The sequence below is a fragment of the Bactrocera dorsalis genome, chromosome 2 (assembly GCF_023373825.1).
Source record: "Bactrocera dorsalis isolate Fly_Bdor chromosome 2, ASM2337382v1, whole genome shotgun sequence".
Taxonomy (NCBI): Eukaryota; Metazoa; Arthropoda; class Insecta; order Diptera; family Tephritidae; genus Bactrocera; species Bactrocera dorsalis.
The window spans coordinates 52,463,718-52,479,550 of NC_064304.1; the positions used below are offsets into that span (position 1 = coordinate 52,463,718).

Genomic DNA, 15,833 nt, shown 5'->3' on the forward strand with positions numbered 1-15,833 from the left:
ACCGTCGTCTTATTGTTTTTCTTTAGCAAGCCAAGAGAGCTCCTTTAGTTATTATATCGTTAAATTCGCGTACCCTCCAAAAAGTCACTGATTTTCACAATTTTTTTGTTGAAATTAACCAATGAGTCCGATTTTTTTTTTATATAAATACATTCATGACGAATACAAAATGATTTTTTATTGTTATTTTTTCGGTATACAATAGTTAAATAAATTGTTAAAATGACACGTAAAAAAAGGCATGTACGATGTCCACGATTGCAGCTGCCATTTTGGTCTAAAATGGAAGCTTTTTTTGTTTTTGTGTTTTTTTTTTTACTTTGACAAAATGGCAGCGGTTTAAGCAAAAAGTGTCGAATTTTACCAATTTTTTCGACAGTTTTTTGTTAGAAAAAAATATGGTGATTCCAAAAAAAATAAAAGCTTCCATAGCGCCATAGCGAATAACGTTGAAAATGTTCTCTCCAAATTGGAACTATATAAACTCAAATCAAAACTCTTCCTGTGAGAGTGGAAACCGCTTTGAAAAACACCATTCTGAGTTTAAAGATTGGAGTTGCAGTATTCCCCACTATGTTTCCTTTCTAAAAGAAACGCTGTAGCGACCTTAATAATATGAATTTCGATTTCAAAATTTGAGAGAATGTTTATTATAGTGTTTCCGATAATGCAACAAAAAAAGTCGATTTCTCGAAAATTTCACAGACGATCCTTTAAGTGCCAAGTGGATTAAAATTGTATTATTATCTATCCTATCGAAATCAATTATGCGTTTACTTCGTTTCTTAGTTTTGGTCAACTTCTGATTTATTAATTATATTTTTTCCAAAAGGTTGTTAAACAAGAAGTTGTCAAATAAAGTTTCATATTTTTTGTACCGTAAATAAAAGATTTTATTTATTGAAAATCATATAGTACATAAAATACCAATATTTAATAAGTTTACAGCATCGGTGAATATTGATATTGGGCGATGCTTTTAAGATCACAGATTAATCTCACTAGTTTTAAAATTAATATAAATTCTAATAATGTTTTTTTTTTAATATTTTTTTACATAATTTTAAGGCACTTATCTTTGTACAATACTAATTATAATGTTTGACATATAAATATTTAAGCGTAAATTCTTATATATAAATTTGCGAGTCATTAAATTTATTCTAACTGGTAAGTTTTATTATATGTTCGAAATTTTTAATTGAAATTGTTAGTTATACTTATACAGAGCGGGTTTCTCTTCACATAAAGAGATTCGATAAGTATAACTTCGCTTAAAATGGTCAACGTGTATACATTTTCGTTCCCTCGGTATAGAACAATATTGATGTGAAAATATAGGATTAAATATGTGTATAAAATTCAAATGCACCATAAAAGAATAAAACTATGAACCCCTTGATAGCGCTTTATCCATAAGATACCATGGTAAAAAAACACTAATAGCCACCGCCGCAACACATGTAGCACAGAGTGCTATAGTTGAAGTAATATTACTAGCAGAATAGCCGCCTTTTTTGTATTCAATATCTTCATGGGGATGTTTCTCAAATTCCAATACTTCAACATCAAAACGAAAACGTACTTTAGAACTGGGAGACTCCTTCCGCCAAACCAAGTGACCCGACGACTCACGTCGCTCCAAACTCCATTTAGGTTCCTGAGCTGTAAAGATTTACAAATATTTGTTAACCAAGTATCTCTCAATAATTCCAATATCAATATATAGTATAAAATAAATATAAATTTTCTGTCTCTATGTCCCTTTGTATACTTAAATCTTTAAAACTACGCAACGGATTTTGATACGGTTTTCTTTAATAGATAGAGTGATTGAAGAGCAAGTATTTTAGAAATACTGTTATTTTTGAGGTTTCTAATAAGATATCGTAAATAATTAAATTTTTCCGTTTACATTGCAAGCGCAGGCTGACCCCTATGATATTTATTAAAACAATGTACTAAGCATTGTTATTAGTTAGTATTAAAAATAATACAATTTCTAAATATTTAGAATAGTAGAACAGAAGTGCAACCAAGTATGCAGTGCAATGGATTATAACTTGCTCAGTAATCAGTCTATGAATATTATACCACATATGTACATCCCAAAAGACTGTTGTCATAACCTTGCCGACTTTTTCGTTTTTCTACTCTTGAGAACCGGTTCATCATATGCGCAGTCCACTAGAATGACTGTCTATTGGACTCCAGTATGAAATGATGTTGCCATGTTTCTATTGTCACACCGATTCGGGTTTATTACGATTAAAGAGCACTCAAACTCTTAAAATGTCGAAAATTTTAAATTTATTACAGATATTCTTATTTTACGTATGGAAAGTATTTACTATTTTTGTATTTGAATGTCATATAAACTTATAACGTCTGTCTAAGGATGTGATCCCCTCGAAGATTGAATATCTAAAATAGCAATAAGTCGTAATAATGATTTTTCTATTGAGTTATTTAGTTATTGAATGTTAGGCATGTTGACAGCCTAGGTCGTCACAATTTAAAAAAAATATATTGTGCTCTAATGGTTTAATTCCTAACTAATTGTTCGATATCTAACGCTACTTTCATAGGAATCCTTGATCTTATTGGCTAAAAACTGGGACATACGATTTTTACAATCTTCTCTTGAGGCGAATTTTTCATCAGTAAAATTATTTGCCATAGACATGAACAAAAAGTAATCACTTGATGCCAGGTGCAAACTATAAGGTGGTTGGTACCGGTTCACTATAATTTGACCACGATCGTTTTTCCTTGTGGTTGTCTTAATCGGCTCACTTTTCAACACCCGTTCCAATCCGCTTCAGTAGCGGCTAGATTTTGTTACGAATCAACAGGGATTCGCAGATGGAAATTCGTTCATGAGATTATATTGTGACACCCATACACCGATCTACTTTTCATATTCAACTTTATTTAAATGACACCAAACGATTTTTTGCCCCATGTTAAGCCCCTGAGCATACAAAACATTATATGGCGTCGGACTCGGGGACCTGAAAAGTCGTGGTTCAACTTAGATTGAGTGAGATGCTACCAAAACTTTTAAACACATATTTTGTGAATATTATTCCCATTTCTTCATTTGTACTTGATTTAAAGTGAAAGAATCAGATGTGCAATAATGTTCTCAGATCAGTGACGTAGCTACAACTTCGGGCGCCCGGGGCCAAGGATGTTCTAGCGCCCCCCTTTATCTACACACCTACAAGTTTCATGAGATGGTTCGAACAAAAGTGAACTTTTACAAAATATCTTCGATATTAAGTATGTAAAATGGTAGCTGTGGATAACGTCTGTATCTGTGATACACTGCACTAGATATAAATTTTCTGGCGTCCATTACAGTCAAACCTGGATAAGCGAGAGTTCAAGGGAGAACAATCTCATTCTCCCTTATAGAGGTTTCTCACTAACCCGTGTTTTTCGCTAATACAGGGACATGGGTAGCGTTTCTCTCGTATAAATGTACAGAGCAATAACAAGTCACAGCAAATACGAATGTAGTAAATGTGTAATATGATAGAACTAATGTGCATAATATGCACAACATATATTATGTACATATGTATGTATATATTTTTAATAGTGTGTATATTTTTATGTTTGTATGTATTTTTATTGTAGCTACTTCCTCCTAAATAAATAAAGCTCGACTGTCGCTTATAGCGGTGTTGATAAGTAGCGGACTCACTTATAGCCGGAACAGTGAAAAACGTAGAATCGTGGCCCGTGTCAGCTGATACGACCTATCTTATGGGCGCGCAATGTAATAGCCCTGACAGACGAGCAAAATTAATACGCCTTAAGCAACGCTAATGCGCATTGAAATTTTATGGTGACAGACGGCAGGCTTGTGCATTTAGACAACTGATAATGAAATTTGTTTATTTATTAAAAAAAAAAAAAGGGAAATAAAAATGAATAAGAAAAATTATTAATTGAAATTTTGGTAATTTTGTAAAATCAATAGAAATTTAACGAAAAAATCCGTTTATTATTATCTACGTCAAAAGATAATAGAGTGAAATTAATAACAATAATTGATTGTAATGCGTAAAAAGTGTGCAAAAAAGTTAAGAATATTGGAAAAATGGATAGCAACAGTGCGAAATCTGTCAAAAAATAGCAAACATTTTAGCAGTGTTGCCTATTATCATTTGGTAAATTCAACCAAATGCACGAAATTCTTGTGCATTACAAACTTCCATTAACATGGGTCAAATGCGCAAATAAATGTAAATTAAGTCCGCTAATGCATATTAGCGCTGTCGGCTGTCAGGGCTATAAGTGAACAACGTCCGGTGTGTTTTACGTGGGTACCTGCTGACGACAACCTTACTCCACGGCGCTCAAAAGCACAGCGGATCAAATCAATGCGTTGATCAGCGCCCTGAGAATGCTAAGCATTTTCAGTACCAATTGGCAGTGTGGAATGGACACACTAACCACCTTGGTCGGGTTCGAGGCCCATCTAAAACCTCTGCCGTGCTTTGGGTCCGGCACCCGGTTGCAATGCAACTCCACATTCAACTGACAAATTCAGTTCTTTCCGCGATTTGGGTTTTAACCACAACCACCACGCTACTCCCCGAGGGGCCAGTTCGCATGAGCAGGTTGGAGTTACCTCCAAGGGCTCCTGCTCCCCGTGGTACCAGAATTAAGTCTCCGGTCAGACCTCGTAGCCGAAACTACTACCAGTTGAGCTTCCATACTGCTCTGGACTGGTGGCCAAGGGTTGGACCCCATACATACATCACTTACACACACCAATCATACAAAAAACTAAAAACCCTAACTTCCAGCTAACCACCTTCGCCGCTTAAATAATTCACGCGCAAACGACCCTAACTGTTCGGTATTCCGACTAGTGGAGATCACGCCACTAACATCTAATCGTCCATCAGTCCAGCTAATCCCCATACCACCCAGATCCCTAATGTCCGAGTACATCGGGCACTCCGCAATTAAATGTGACCAATTCTCTAACCCCGCCCCACAAAAACACCCTGACGTATCTGAAGGTGCCTCTGATGCAAAAATGCATTCAGAGGCCCATGCCCCGTAAGCAGAAAACCCAGACTCAGACAAAATCTGAAATCTGGGTTATCCTCAACGAACCCAACGTCCCGAATGTACTCGTACGTCACTCGGCCGTTAGGACTATTGTCCCAACGTTGTTGCCACCTACACCTGACCCTATCATCTAGAAGCCTCTTGCTCCCTAGATATCCCTCCCTCTCCACATCATCGTCAGAAATCCAGTCATTCCGCAGCAATGACACACTCAAGTTCCTTCTTAACCTGAATGCAACAGCACGCTGTATGACAATCAGGTCAAGAGGGGGTGCACCTAACAAAACCTGCGTCGCATCCGTTGAGACGGTGCTATAAGTGAACAGTGAAAAACGCTAATCTCTTCTTTCTTTGCCGTAGGATGCCGTGGGAATCCACGGCATTTAGATTTTTGCCGTAGAAACGTGTCAGCTGATTGCTCTCTCACAACCCAGGGTTGCCAATATCGACATACGAGGGCTGTCCGATAAATAACCGACTTCAACGTGAAGCTAGCGGCACATCTGAAAAAAAGTTTCTACTTCAAATTGTGCATAATAGCTACTCGCCAAAATTTCAGAAATTTATCTTGCGCAATTATCTGTTGACAGTAATTTTTGTGAGTCTATTTCGGTGATTTCCCCAAAATGGAAAAAATTGAATATCGAGCTGTAATTAAATTTTTATTTTTGAAAGGCAATACGCCTTCACAAATCAAAGATGAGTTGGACTCTGTGTATGGTGACTCTGCACCATCGTTTACCACCGTAAAATTTTGGGCAGCTGAATTTAAACGTGGTCGCAGGAGCTTGGAAGATGATGAACGTCCTGGGCGTCCAAAACCTGTAACCACTAACTACTAGTACTAGACGACCCCCGGATTAAAATTAGGGAAATAGCTGAGATTATGAAGATGTCAAAAGAAACTGTTTGTCACATATTAAACCAAGATTTGGGCATGAGAAAGCTGTCCGCGCGTTGGGTGCCGCGTTTGCTTACGCTAGACCACAAACGTGCGCGCATGAACATTTCCAGCGCTCTGTTGGCTCAGTTTAGAGGCAATAAGACCGAGTATTGGCGCCGATTGATAACTGTAGACGAAACTTGGATTCATCATTATACGCCCGAAACAAAAAACCAATCTAAACAGTGGATTGAAAAGGGGGAACCAGCCCCAAAAAAACCTAAAGCTGTGCATTCGGCTGGGAAAGTGATGGCGAGTGTTTTTTGGGACAGCCATGGAATTATTTTTATCGACTATCTTGAAAAAGGAAAAACTATAACAGGAGCATACTACGCATCATTATTGGACAAGCTAAAGGAAGAAATTTCGAAAAATCGGTCACATTTGCAAAAAAAGAAAGTCTTGTTCCACCAAGACAACGCACCATCTCACACCTCAACAGTCGCCATGGCGAAAATTCACGAATTGCGGTTCGAACTGCTTGACCATATACCTTATTCGGCGGCCAGAGATTTTCGTCAAATGAGGAGGCAATCTCTTTCGTGAACTCGTATTTTGCAGACAAAGACGCCCAGTACTATTTAGAAGGGTTGCAGAGATGGGAGCATCGCTGGGAGAAGTGTGTGGAGTTACAAGGAGACTATGTAGAAAAATAAAAAAAAAATTTTGAAAAAGTCGCGTGCATCATGGTTAGGTTGGTTATTTATCGGACAGGCCTCGTACTGTAGTAATTATAAAAGTTGTCTTCAATATATTTCAAATTTTCTTAAAATAACTCAAAATCAGAGTCGAATGCTTTTATTTATAAATATAAAAACTATTTTTAATAGTTTGTTTTCAGTTTTGATATTTTATATTATAAAAAATTGTAATTGAAAACATAGATGTGTACAAAACTATATATGCGTATTGAGCAATGGCAACATTGTTCAAATGCAAACAAGCGCCATTAAAATAAACGTCAAATGAAAAATCTATTGAATTTATTCAAAAAGGAAAATACGTGTGTGCAAATAAATAATGGACGACGAAAAATTAATAGCTTTAGTACAGACTAAAAATGAACTATTTAACAAGAGCAGTCCATACTACAAGCTGCAATCCAGGAAGGATGCTTTGTGGAATAAAATCGGGAGAGAATTGAACGCAAGTGGTAAGTTGCTTTGTTATTTTTAACTGTTATAACTGTAGTTAATAGTAAATAAATATATTTATAAAGGGGAAATGTGTCGCGTAGATGGTTAAGACTTCGGGACCGGTACGGAAGGGAAGTGTGAAAGGCTAACGCCCCCTCAGGCAGCGGGATGGAGTTCCAAAGGCAGTGGCATTTGTTGGAGGCTATGAAGTTCCTGAAACCACATATCGTACCACGACCGCAAGTTTTAGTATATTCATGGGCACGAGTCGGAAGTGCCATCACCGTTATGGCCCTTGTCGGCATTAAGCCCAATTACAATATCGCTGCCGTCGCCATCGCCTCCTTTCCTAGTGGCGCAAAGCGTAGTGGAGAAACCATCCCCGACTCCTTCCATATCAATCTCGCTGCCCTCACCACCTTTCTCTACGCAGGTGGCAACCAAAAAGGGTAGAAAACGAGGGTAATCTGTGTCATCTACTAGCGAGGTTGACCAGAAAATGATTGAAGCCATCGAACTTAACAAAAATAGATGGTCATCAACGCAGCCAACTCAGCAAACCCAACAACAACAATCCGCAAACCCGGCTGTGCAGTCATTCTGCAATTTAATGGTTTCCATTTTAAATAAAATGGACGAAGAAAAACAAGCTAGGGCAATGGAGAAAATGTTGCAAGCTGCAGAGAAAAGCATAATATTAAATAAAATGAATTTAATATATATTATATAATTTAATAGAGAGTTAATTAATAGAGAGTTATGATGTAGTTATTTTTAAATTATTATTTTAGTTTTATTTATATGTTGTTAAATAATTAATTTATTATCTAAATAGTTCTAAACATATGCTTTTGTTTTTAATTAAAAAAAAAATAAATAAATGATCTCATGAATTAAAAAAAAGGTAATTATTTCTAATTAGGTCCTCCAGCAGCATATGGTCTTCCTGTAATAGCGTCTAAATTGTTCTGGAATGGTACAGATCCTTCATTTATAAAATAGTTAGCAAGTCTTTCTGGTAAGTTAAACGCATTTGAAGGACCTCCACGCACGTAAGTTCGCATTGGTCGTAAAGAGTTGTTTTCATTTTCCCGGCGCCACTCACCGGCATGAACAATGTTATGTCCTTCCACTCGATCTACATATGTAGTTCTCCGGGTAATACCAGCGATTGTGATCGTTCAACATTTTAAATTGTGTAAGGCTATGCAAGCCAACACAATTTTTTCACAATTTTTTGAATTACATTCAATCATTGTTTTCAAAATTCTCCAGAAAAAGGTTCCGGTGACACGTCAGACAGTGGCGCAGGTGGTGGCAGAGTGTTTTGTATTAATGCATTACCAAATGGAGTAAGTCGAAAGATTCCTGCATAAATAATAACAGAAATGCATTATACTAGAATGTTAAGCAATTTAATATACAGTACCTCCGTCACTTTAACTTCCATAGCTGCCAATACTAACTGCTGTGAACGTATATTTCGTTTCACATACAGCCATCAAAACGATGCTAAAGAATTTTTATAATTGTAGAACATCGAATTGGAATTGGTCGGGCACTTAATAGCAACGTGCTTACCATCAATTGCACCGACACAATTCGGAATGTTCCACATATTATAAAAATATTTTGCAATGTCCTTGTATTGAGACTCTGTTGGCTCGCTTACATAAATTGGGGAAAGTAGCTGCCAGAGTACTTCACACGTCTCTAATAAGATTTCGCGTACTGTTGACTTTCCTAACTTATAGCTTTATGCAATGCTCTGCACCGACACGTCTTGTGACAACTAGCTAACAATTGTAAGAAAAGTACATATACATATACATGCATACGTATATAATTTGCAAAACAAAACAAATCAACTTACAGTAATACCAACGAGAGCCTTTCCTCTGGTCCAATCCGCTGCCTTGGCTTTTTCAAGGATTTCCATACCAAATTCAGAATCAAATTATAGACGTCCGGCGGCATCCTTGTAGGCAAAACACGTTTTTCTGGTTCGCTGTTTTTCATTACCAGAGAAGTTTTTAACTGGTAACCACAAAAGCCTCAGTTATTATGAATTGGGCGAATTTTGCACCTTCTCTTTCGTTTTTTGTTTTAATACTTTTTATATAAACTATATAAAGAGAACAATTCGCACAAACTTAAAAACATTTCACCGCTATTGTCCACTTCCATATTGCTGCTGACACAATTTTTAGAATTGTATGAAATGTCAAGCAAATCAAATGTAAACAAAAGAGAACAGCTAATTTCTATGTTTTTCCTACGTGCTCAACTTTTTATAGAGGTCCATGAGAGAAAAACAACTCTCTCTTACAGAGGTTTCCGTTTCTCGCTAACTGATGTTTTGGGAGAATAAAATGACGGGTCCTGGCTTTTACTCTCACTTATAGAGTTTTCTCACTTATCCAGTTCTCACTTACTCAGGTTTGACAGCATAACACTTTATAATTAAAAATGCTTTAACGACATTTTGTAAAATCCAATGTACATGTCTACCGAATTTCAATTTTAGCTTGAATGGATAGCCGTAACCCGACTCATTTCGCCATTTTGGTAATTTTAAATTGTTGCTATCCTCGATTAGCACAGCGTTGGAGAGCAGCGAATCGGGCACCGATTTTCAAACAAACGGGCACCATTTATCTAACTTGTATTCTGACGCAAGCACAATTGTGCTACGCTTCTTTAATTTAGTTTTTCATTATTTTCTATGAACTATTGGGAGTGTTTTATTTGACCAGCAAATTAAGCCAACATATTATGTTTTTCATTCACAATAGCTTCAAAGTTCATTTTGATAAGTGAAAATGTAAACATAATAAAATTACAAAATTTTGTGGTTTGTTTAGGTTAAAATTAATAGAAATATGAAAATTTTTAAAAATTGTTTGTATTAATATCATCAAATGAACACAATAAATACATTTATAATAATTTAATATCAGGTTTACAAATTGAGAAATTCAAACTAACCTTTTCTCCACATCAGACAGTTTGAAACAGATTGAATATCAGCTGACTATTCCCGCCCGCATTGTCAACACACTTCGTTTTTAAGCGAAAATATGAAATAAGCTAAATGCGTTTTATTTGTCCATAATTTAGCTATTAGCTTATGATGGTCGAATAAAACACGGCTATTATATTTGATTTCATGTCCTATACGAGGGCTGCTATATATATTTCTGGCCTAATAATGAAAGTAGGCATATTTATCAACGAAAATGTTTGTTTTTTTTGTTGGATTTGGCTCGTCTTGGAAGACCCATACGGTCGATTGCTGTTTTGTTTCGGGTTCATACGCATAGATCCATGATTCGTCACCTGTGACGATCTTATAAACGTCTTTTGAAGCACCGCGATCGTATTTTTTCAGCATTTCTTTACACCAATCCACACGAGCCTTTTTTGAGCGATTGTCAAATTGGCCGGGATCCAACGAGAGCAAACCTTTTTTACGGTCAGGTGTTCATGCAATATCGAATGTATGCTGGTGGGAGAAATGCATAGGCATGCCTCTATCTGAAGGTATGTTACATGACGGTCTTGCATTATCAGTTCACGTACGGCATCGATGTTTTCTGGCACAACGGCTGTTTTTGGACGACCTTCACGGAATTCGTCTTTGAGCGAGCGTCGGCCACGATTGAATTCGTTGTAACAGTTTTTCACAGTGCTATAGAATGGTGCTTCATAGCCATACAAAGATTTTAGTTCATCGATGCACTCTTGTCGTGATAATCCACGTCGAAAGTTGTGAAAAATGATCGCACGCAAATGTTCACGAGTTAATTCCATTTTTTGGCGGAGATGAATTTTTTAATTCCCTGTAAATAAAACAATTCACGATTAAATGACAAAACGTTCTGAGTGATGTTATGCTAAAAATCTCAATCTTTCTAATGGAAATGTCAGATTGTACCTGGCAAAACTTAGTGTTGTCTAGTCCAGAAATATATATAGCAGCCTATGTATTTTAAAACCAAAGATAAAGGAAATTGTATTTCTATTTGTTATCTGAACCATTCACAATAGAAAAAGTGGTCTAAAATATGAAAACACGTTTATACGTAATCTGTACAATTTCAACTCAATAACTTTGTTGTTGCTTTTACATATGGTATATTTCTTTACAAGAAAATTGTGCGTAAATAGAGCGCGCAGAGAAATGCCGAATAATAGCAATAACAATATCTACACAAATTACATATAGTCAGTGCAACATGCTATGAAATGATAAGAAATGTTATCTAAATTAAATTCTTAAATCACTTACTTAATATATATTGTACTTTCAGCTTCATGTATATTATTTTAATTTTATACAAAACTAGTGCAACACTTCATTTAATAAAGTGGAAAAGTAATAAAAGCTAAAAATCTATATTATTCCTGTTGTTGATTTTAATTTCAAACCCATCTTATAAAAATTTTGTTAATTCTGTGATAATAATTGCGTACAAATGATCTTGTTTTGCCAAGACAACATATTGGAAAGATTACGTCATCTTTATTTTATTATATAAACAATTAATCTAAATTAAATAACTGGAAAAATACTCACGTGTCCCTGTCATATTAAAAATGGCCGGTCTGAAATATAAATATTAGTAATATTGATTAGGAAATGAACGAACATTTTTTGTAAAATATATGCATATATAAATAATTCAAAAATCTTATTACTTTTATACACCTGTAGAATATATATGTTTTATTACTTCAAAGGAATTTTTAACACCTACATAAACCTAAACGATATACTGGCGTACCTAAACAAAAGCATTAACTGTTGCGTTAACGCCGAAGCGGCATCTCTAAATTTATGAAACGAATTAATTGATTAATAATACTAAAATCCATTGGTACAATCACTAATTATCGCGCGACAAGATATTTTTCATAAAAATTACACTTTTTTCGCATACTGCAGCCAACTTTACTGTTTAAGAATTACAATTTCTTCGTTATATATATATATACAAATGGGGGGCTTATTAATAATTTTACTAAAATATAAAGTAACAAGGAAAATAGATACGCGGCTTGTAATGTTCCGAAATCGAATACAAAAGGCTTAGAAACATTTTCGATTCATTTATTCAAGCACGAAAAAAATGGCGGCACAACTGAAAGTTGGCGAAGAAAAACCAAGAATCCGCGGAAATTTTTTGAGAACAAGTTTTTTACAGTTTAACTCATATTTTGCTGTTTTGTATTTTATTTACATTTGATATTAATATGTGAAAAAAATAAGGACACTTTTTAAAAAAATACTATAATAAGTAAAAAAAGTAACTAGTTTTCATTCAGAAATGATGTATTAATTAATATTTTGTTGAAAATTCATTTTTATTTAAAATTGATCAACACCGCTTTGGCATAGAATCAACTAGGTTTTGGTAGACGGAAACTGGAATTGCATTCCATGAAATTTGAATAAGCTGAAAAAGCTCTTCATTATTACTTGGACACTTTTCTATTAACGACGCTTTCACCGTATACCACAAATTTTCAATGGATTTTAGATCCAAGGACTGTGGAGGCCACTCCATTATTGACCCTAAACCACCCGTTTGTACACTTAGCAGTGTTCTTAGGGCCGCTTTCCTGCATAAATATGCACCTAAATGGTATATTGTCTTCAGCGTTCTGTAACATAAATTCTTGTAGTACTGCCAAATAATCGGTTGCCTTCATAGTCCCCTGTACATCGGCTCCAGACCATTGTATGAAACGATCCCCAAACCATAATGTTTCCGCCACAGGTTCAACGGTCTTTATCGTAAATTTAGGGTGCTTGTTCAACCAGTGTTTTGGAAACATTCAGTAAATTCGCTACTTTTCTGTAGAAATTTCCTTATTTCACTAAATATTTAATATGTTCTCGAGTTTTCGGATCGCAATGCTTATCCTCTCCCATATTGATACAATAAAAATAAAAACCAGGGTTAAATTGATTGATATTAAAAACAAAAGTATCATTCTTCCTTATCTCTGCAAAAAACACGTTTTAGTAAGACTATTTTCGTTAATGATTTTAAATAGCACGCTGTGCTTAACTTAACCTTCTTATGGAGAAATACGTGTACCAAGTTTCATCATGATATCTCAATTTTTACTCAAGTTACAGCTTGCACGGACGGACAGACATCCGCATTTCAACTCTACTCGTTTCCCTGATCACTTTGGTATATATAACCCTATATCTGACTCTTTTAGTTTTAGGACTTACAAACAACCGTTATGTGAACAAAACTATAATACACTCCTTAGCAACTTTGTTGCGAGAGTATAAAAATTAATTGTTTGAAACATAACTGGCTCAATAATCGGAATACATACTTATATCGGTTTTCCGCTTGAGACAATTGTCTCATGTCTCTGATTGTCGCAATCTTCATTTAGTGACGCTGTTAGTCAGGAGTCTCATTTTGGTATTCTGGCAGATACACTATACTACTATACAGTATACTACTTTACTGTATCTGCCAGAATACCAAAATGAGACTCCTGACTAACAGAGTCACTAAATTACTATTGTGACAATTAGAGACATGAGACAATCGTCTCAAGCAGAAAACCGATATAAGTATGTATTCCGATTATTGAGCCAGTTATGTTTCAAACAATTAATTTTGTATTCTCATTGGCTAAAAGTGTAGAATTTGACGAAATTAGTAACAAATAACAGTTGACCTAAAGCAAATGGATGTACAAGGTTTGTCGCAAAAGAAACAGGTATATTAAATAAAACAACAAAAAATTTATGTTTTTCAAAAGTTATATTTTTTTATTCAAAGTAGTTTCCTTGTGCTTCGATACAGCGTTTAGCCCGGTCAATTAGCATTTCAAATGAGTGTTTGGTCATTTTTCGCAATGCTCTTGAGAATATCGGTCGTCGCCGTTAGGATAGCTGAAATGTCCTGAAACCAGTGTCCTTTCATGGCCAAATGAAGTTTTCCACATAAGTAAAAATCACAGGGTGGCAGATCAGGTGAGTAGGGTGAGTGATTAATGATTAATATGGAGTTTTTTGTCAAAAAATCAGTGACAAGCGTCGACCGATGACACGGCGCATTATCGTGCAACAGACGCCAGGGCCCTGCCTCACGGTATTGTGGTCGAGCACGACGAATGCGTGACAAAAGACGCTTCATAACACCAAGGTAAAACACAGCATTAATCGTTTGGCCAGGTGGGACGAACTCTCGGTGTACATACCCTCGGAATCGTAAAAACAAATCAGCATTGTCTGCATATGCATTTATAGGCATTTTACGACCGATGACCAAAAGCGCCTGTCACTTTTTGATCGATAACATCGATTGTAGTTATCCAATTGTCTTAAAATTTTTACAAAGTGTCAACAAGAGATCAAACTTTTTATTTCAATTGCCCACCAATAGGTGGCGCCACCAGAAACAGTTATATTTAAACATTTCTGTTTCTTTTGCGACAGACCTTGTATTTTAAGTCATTCGATACTGTTGTTAATGAAAATGAAAATTATCTAGTTATATCGCGGAATAATATCATATAATCATCGGTTGAGAATTGTTCAACTATTATTATTCAATAAAATTTCAATCCACCTCAATTATGCAGCGCCCTAAGTTTGGTAATCAAAAAGATTGCAGGAAATATTATTGTAGCAACCATTTTGACCGAAAATTTTAATGGTGAAATTATCCTCTTTCCTCTTGCAGATTTAAATTGAATTTGGAAATTTTTATGATTAAAAAACTATAAATATTATTGTTAAAAATTAAGAATGATATACCCTCTTTCAAAATCACAAGTATGATCAGCTATCAACTTTGAAAATTAATAATATCTTACAAGTTGAATATAAAATGTATTTTCGCTTAGTTGTAACATTTTGGCAAAAACGTAATTTAACATAACTCGCGAACCACTTGTCCGATTTTGGTGAAACAAATTTAGAAAAATTAAAATTTAAAATTTAGAAAAAGAAAAACTAAAAAAAAAACGTTTTTGCCAAAATGTTGCAACTAAGCGAAAAAACATCTAGATACGTATATCAAAATGACCACCTTAACGAATCGAGTTAAATTTCTCCGAGCAAGCTTCAATTTTATAAAATATAAAACAAAATCTTAACTTTGCACCAAAGATTCATACAAGAACTTAATTTTTACCGGCCTGTTTTTATGGTTCTCTCTGAACAATTCCTTCGAACTTAATTCCGATAGTTTAGTTTGTATAGCAAGTATTTTCTATAGTGGTCCAGTATCGTCGATTCTGAAAGGGTGCATTTCAGATCAATATCTCAAAAACTGATGAACTAACACGCATTTATATAGGCAGACGGATGAACATACAGATGGACATGGATATATCTGCTCGTCATGCTAATCATTTACGTATATGCATATTTATTATAGGGTCTCCGACGCTTCATTCTGGGTGCCACAATTTTCGTGGCAAACTGAATATACCCTGTTCAGGGTATATTTGTATGTAATTAATATATCTTAGTGAAACACTGCACATGTACACCTTTGTCCTCTGAGAAGATTGGAATTGAAAATTATCGATAAGTGAAAGTTGTAAACGGCTATAACCAAGACACAAGCAAATCTACAAAAGTAAGATTAGCTCCGCCTTCTGGTAGGCTTAAA

At 35.2% G+C, this 15,833-nt stretch overlaps 1 protein-coding gene across 5 annotated transcripts in view; it reads right to left on the reverse strand.

Annotated features, from left to right (window-relative positions):
* Positions 1 to 932: 932 nt before the first annotated feature.
* The window catches only part of LOC105227753 (uncharacterized), a 34,526-nt gene continuing 19,625 nt past the window's right edge, over positions 933 to 15,833 (reverse strand). For 3 of the 5 annotated variants that reach the window (XM_049448138.1, XM_049448139.1, XM_019991078.3), the window contains exons 2-3: positions 11,753 to 11,781; positions 933 to 1,665 (exon numbers count right to left, since the gene is read on the reverse strand). In XM_049448138.1, the coding sequence (XP_049304095.1) occupies positions 1,388 to 1,665; positions 11,753 to 11,765 (291 nt within the window). In that variant the 5' untranslated portion in view covers positions 11,766 to 11,781 and the 3' untranslated portion in view covers positions 933 to 1,387. Of the gene's footprint in view, positions 1,666 to 10,161; positions 11,016 to 11,752; positions 11,782 to 15,833 lie in introns of all 5 variants that reach the window. The other 2 variants (XM_049448140.1, XM_049448137.1) reach the window with 2 other exon arrangements.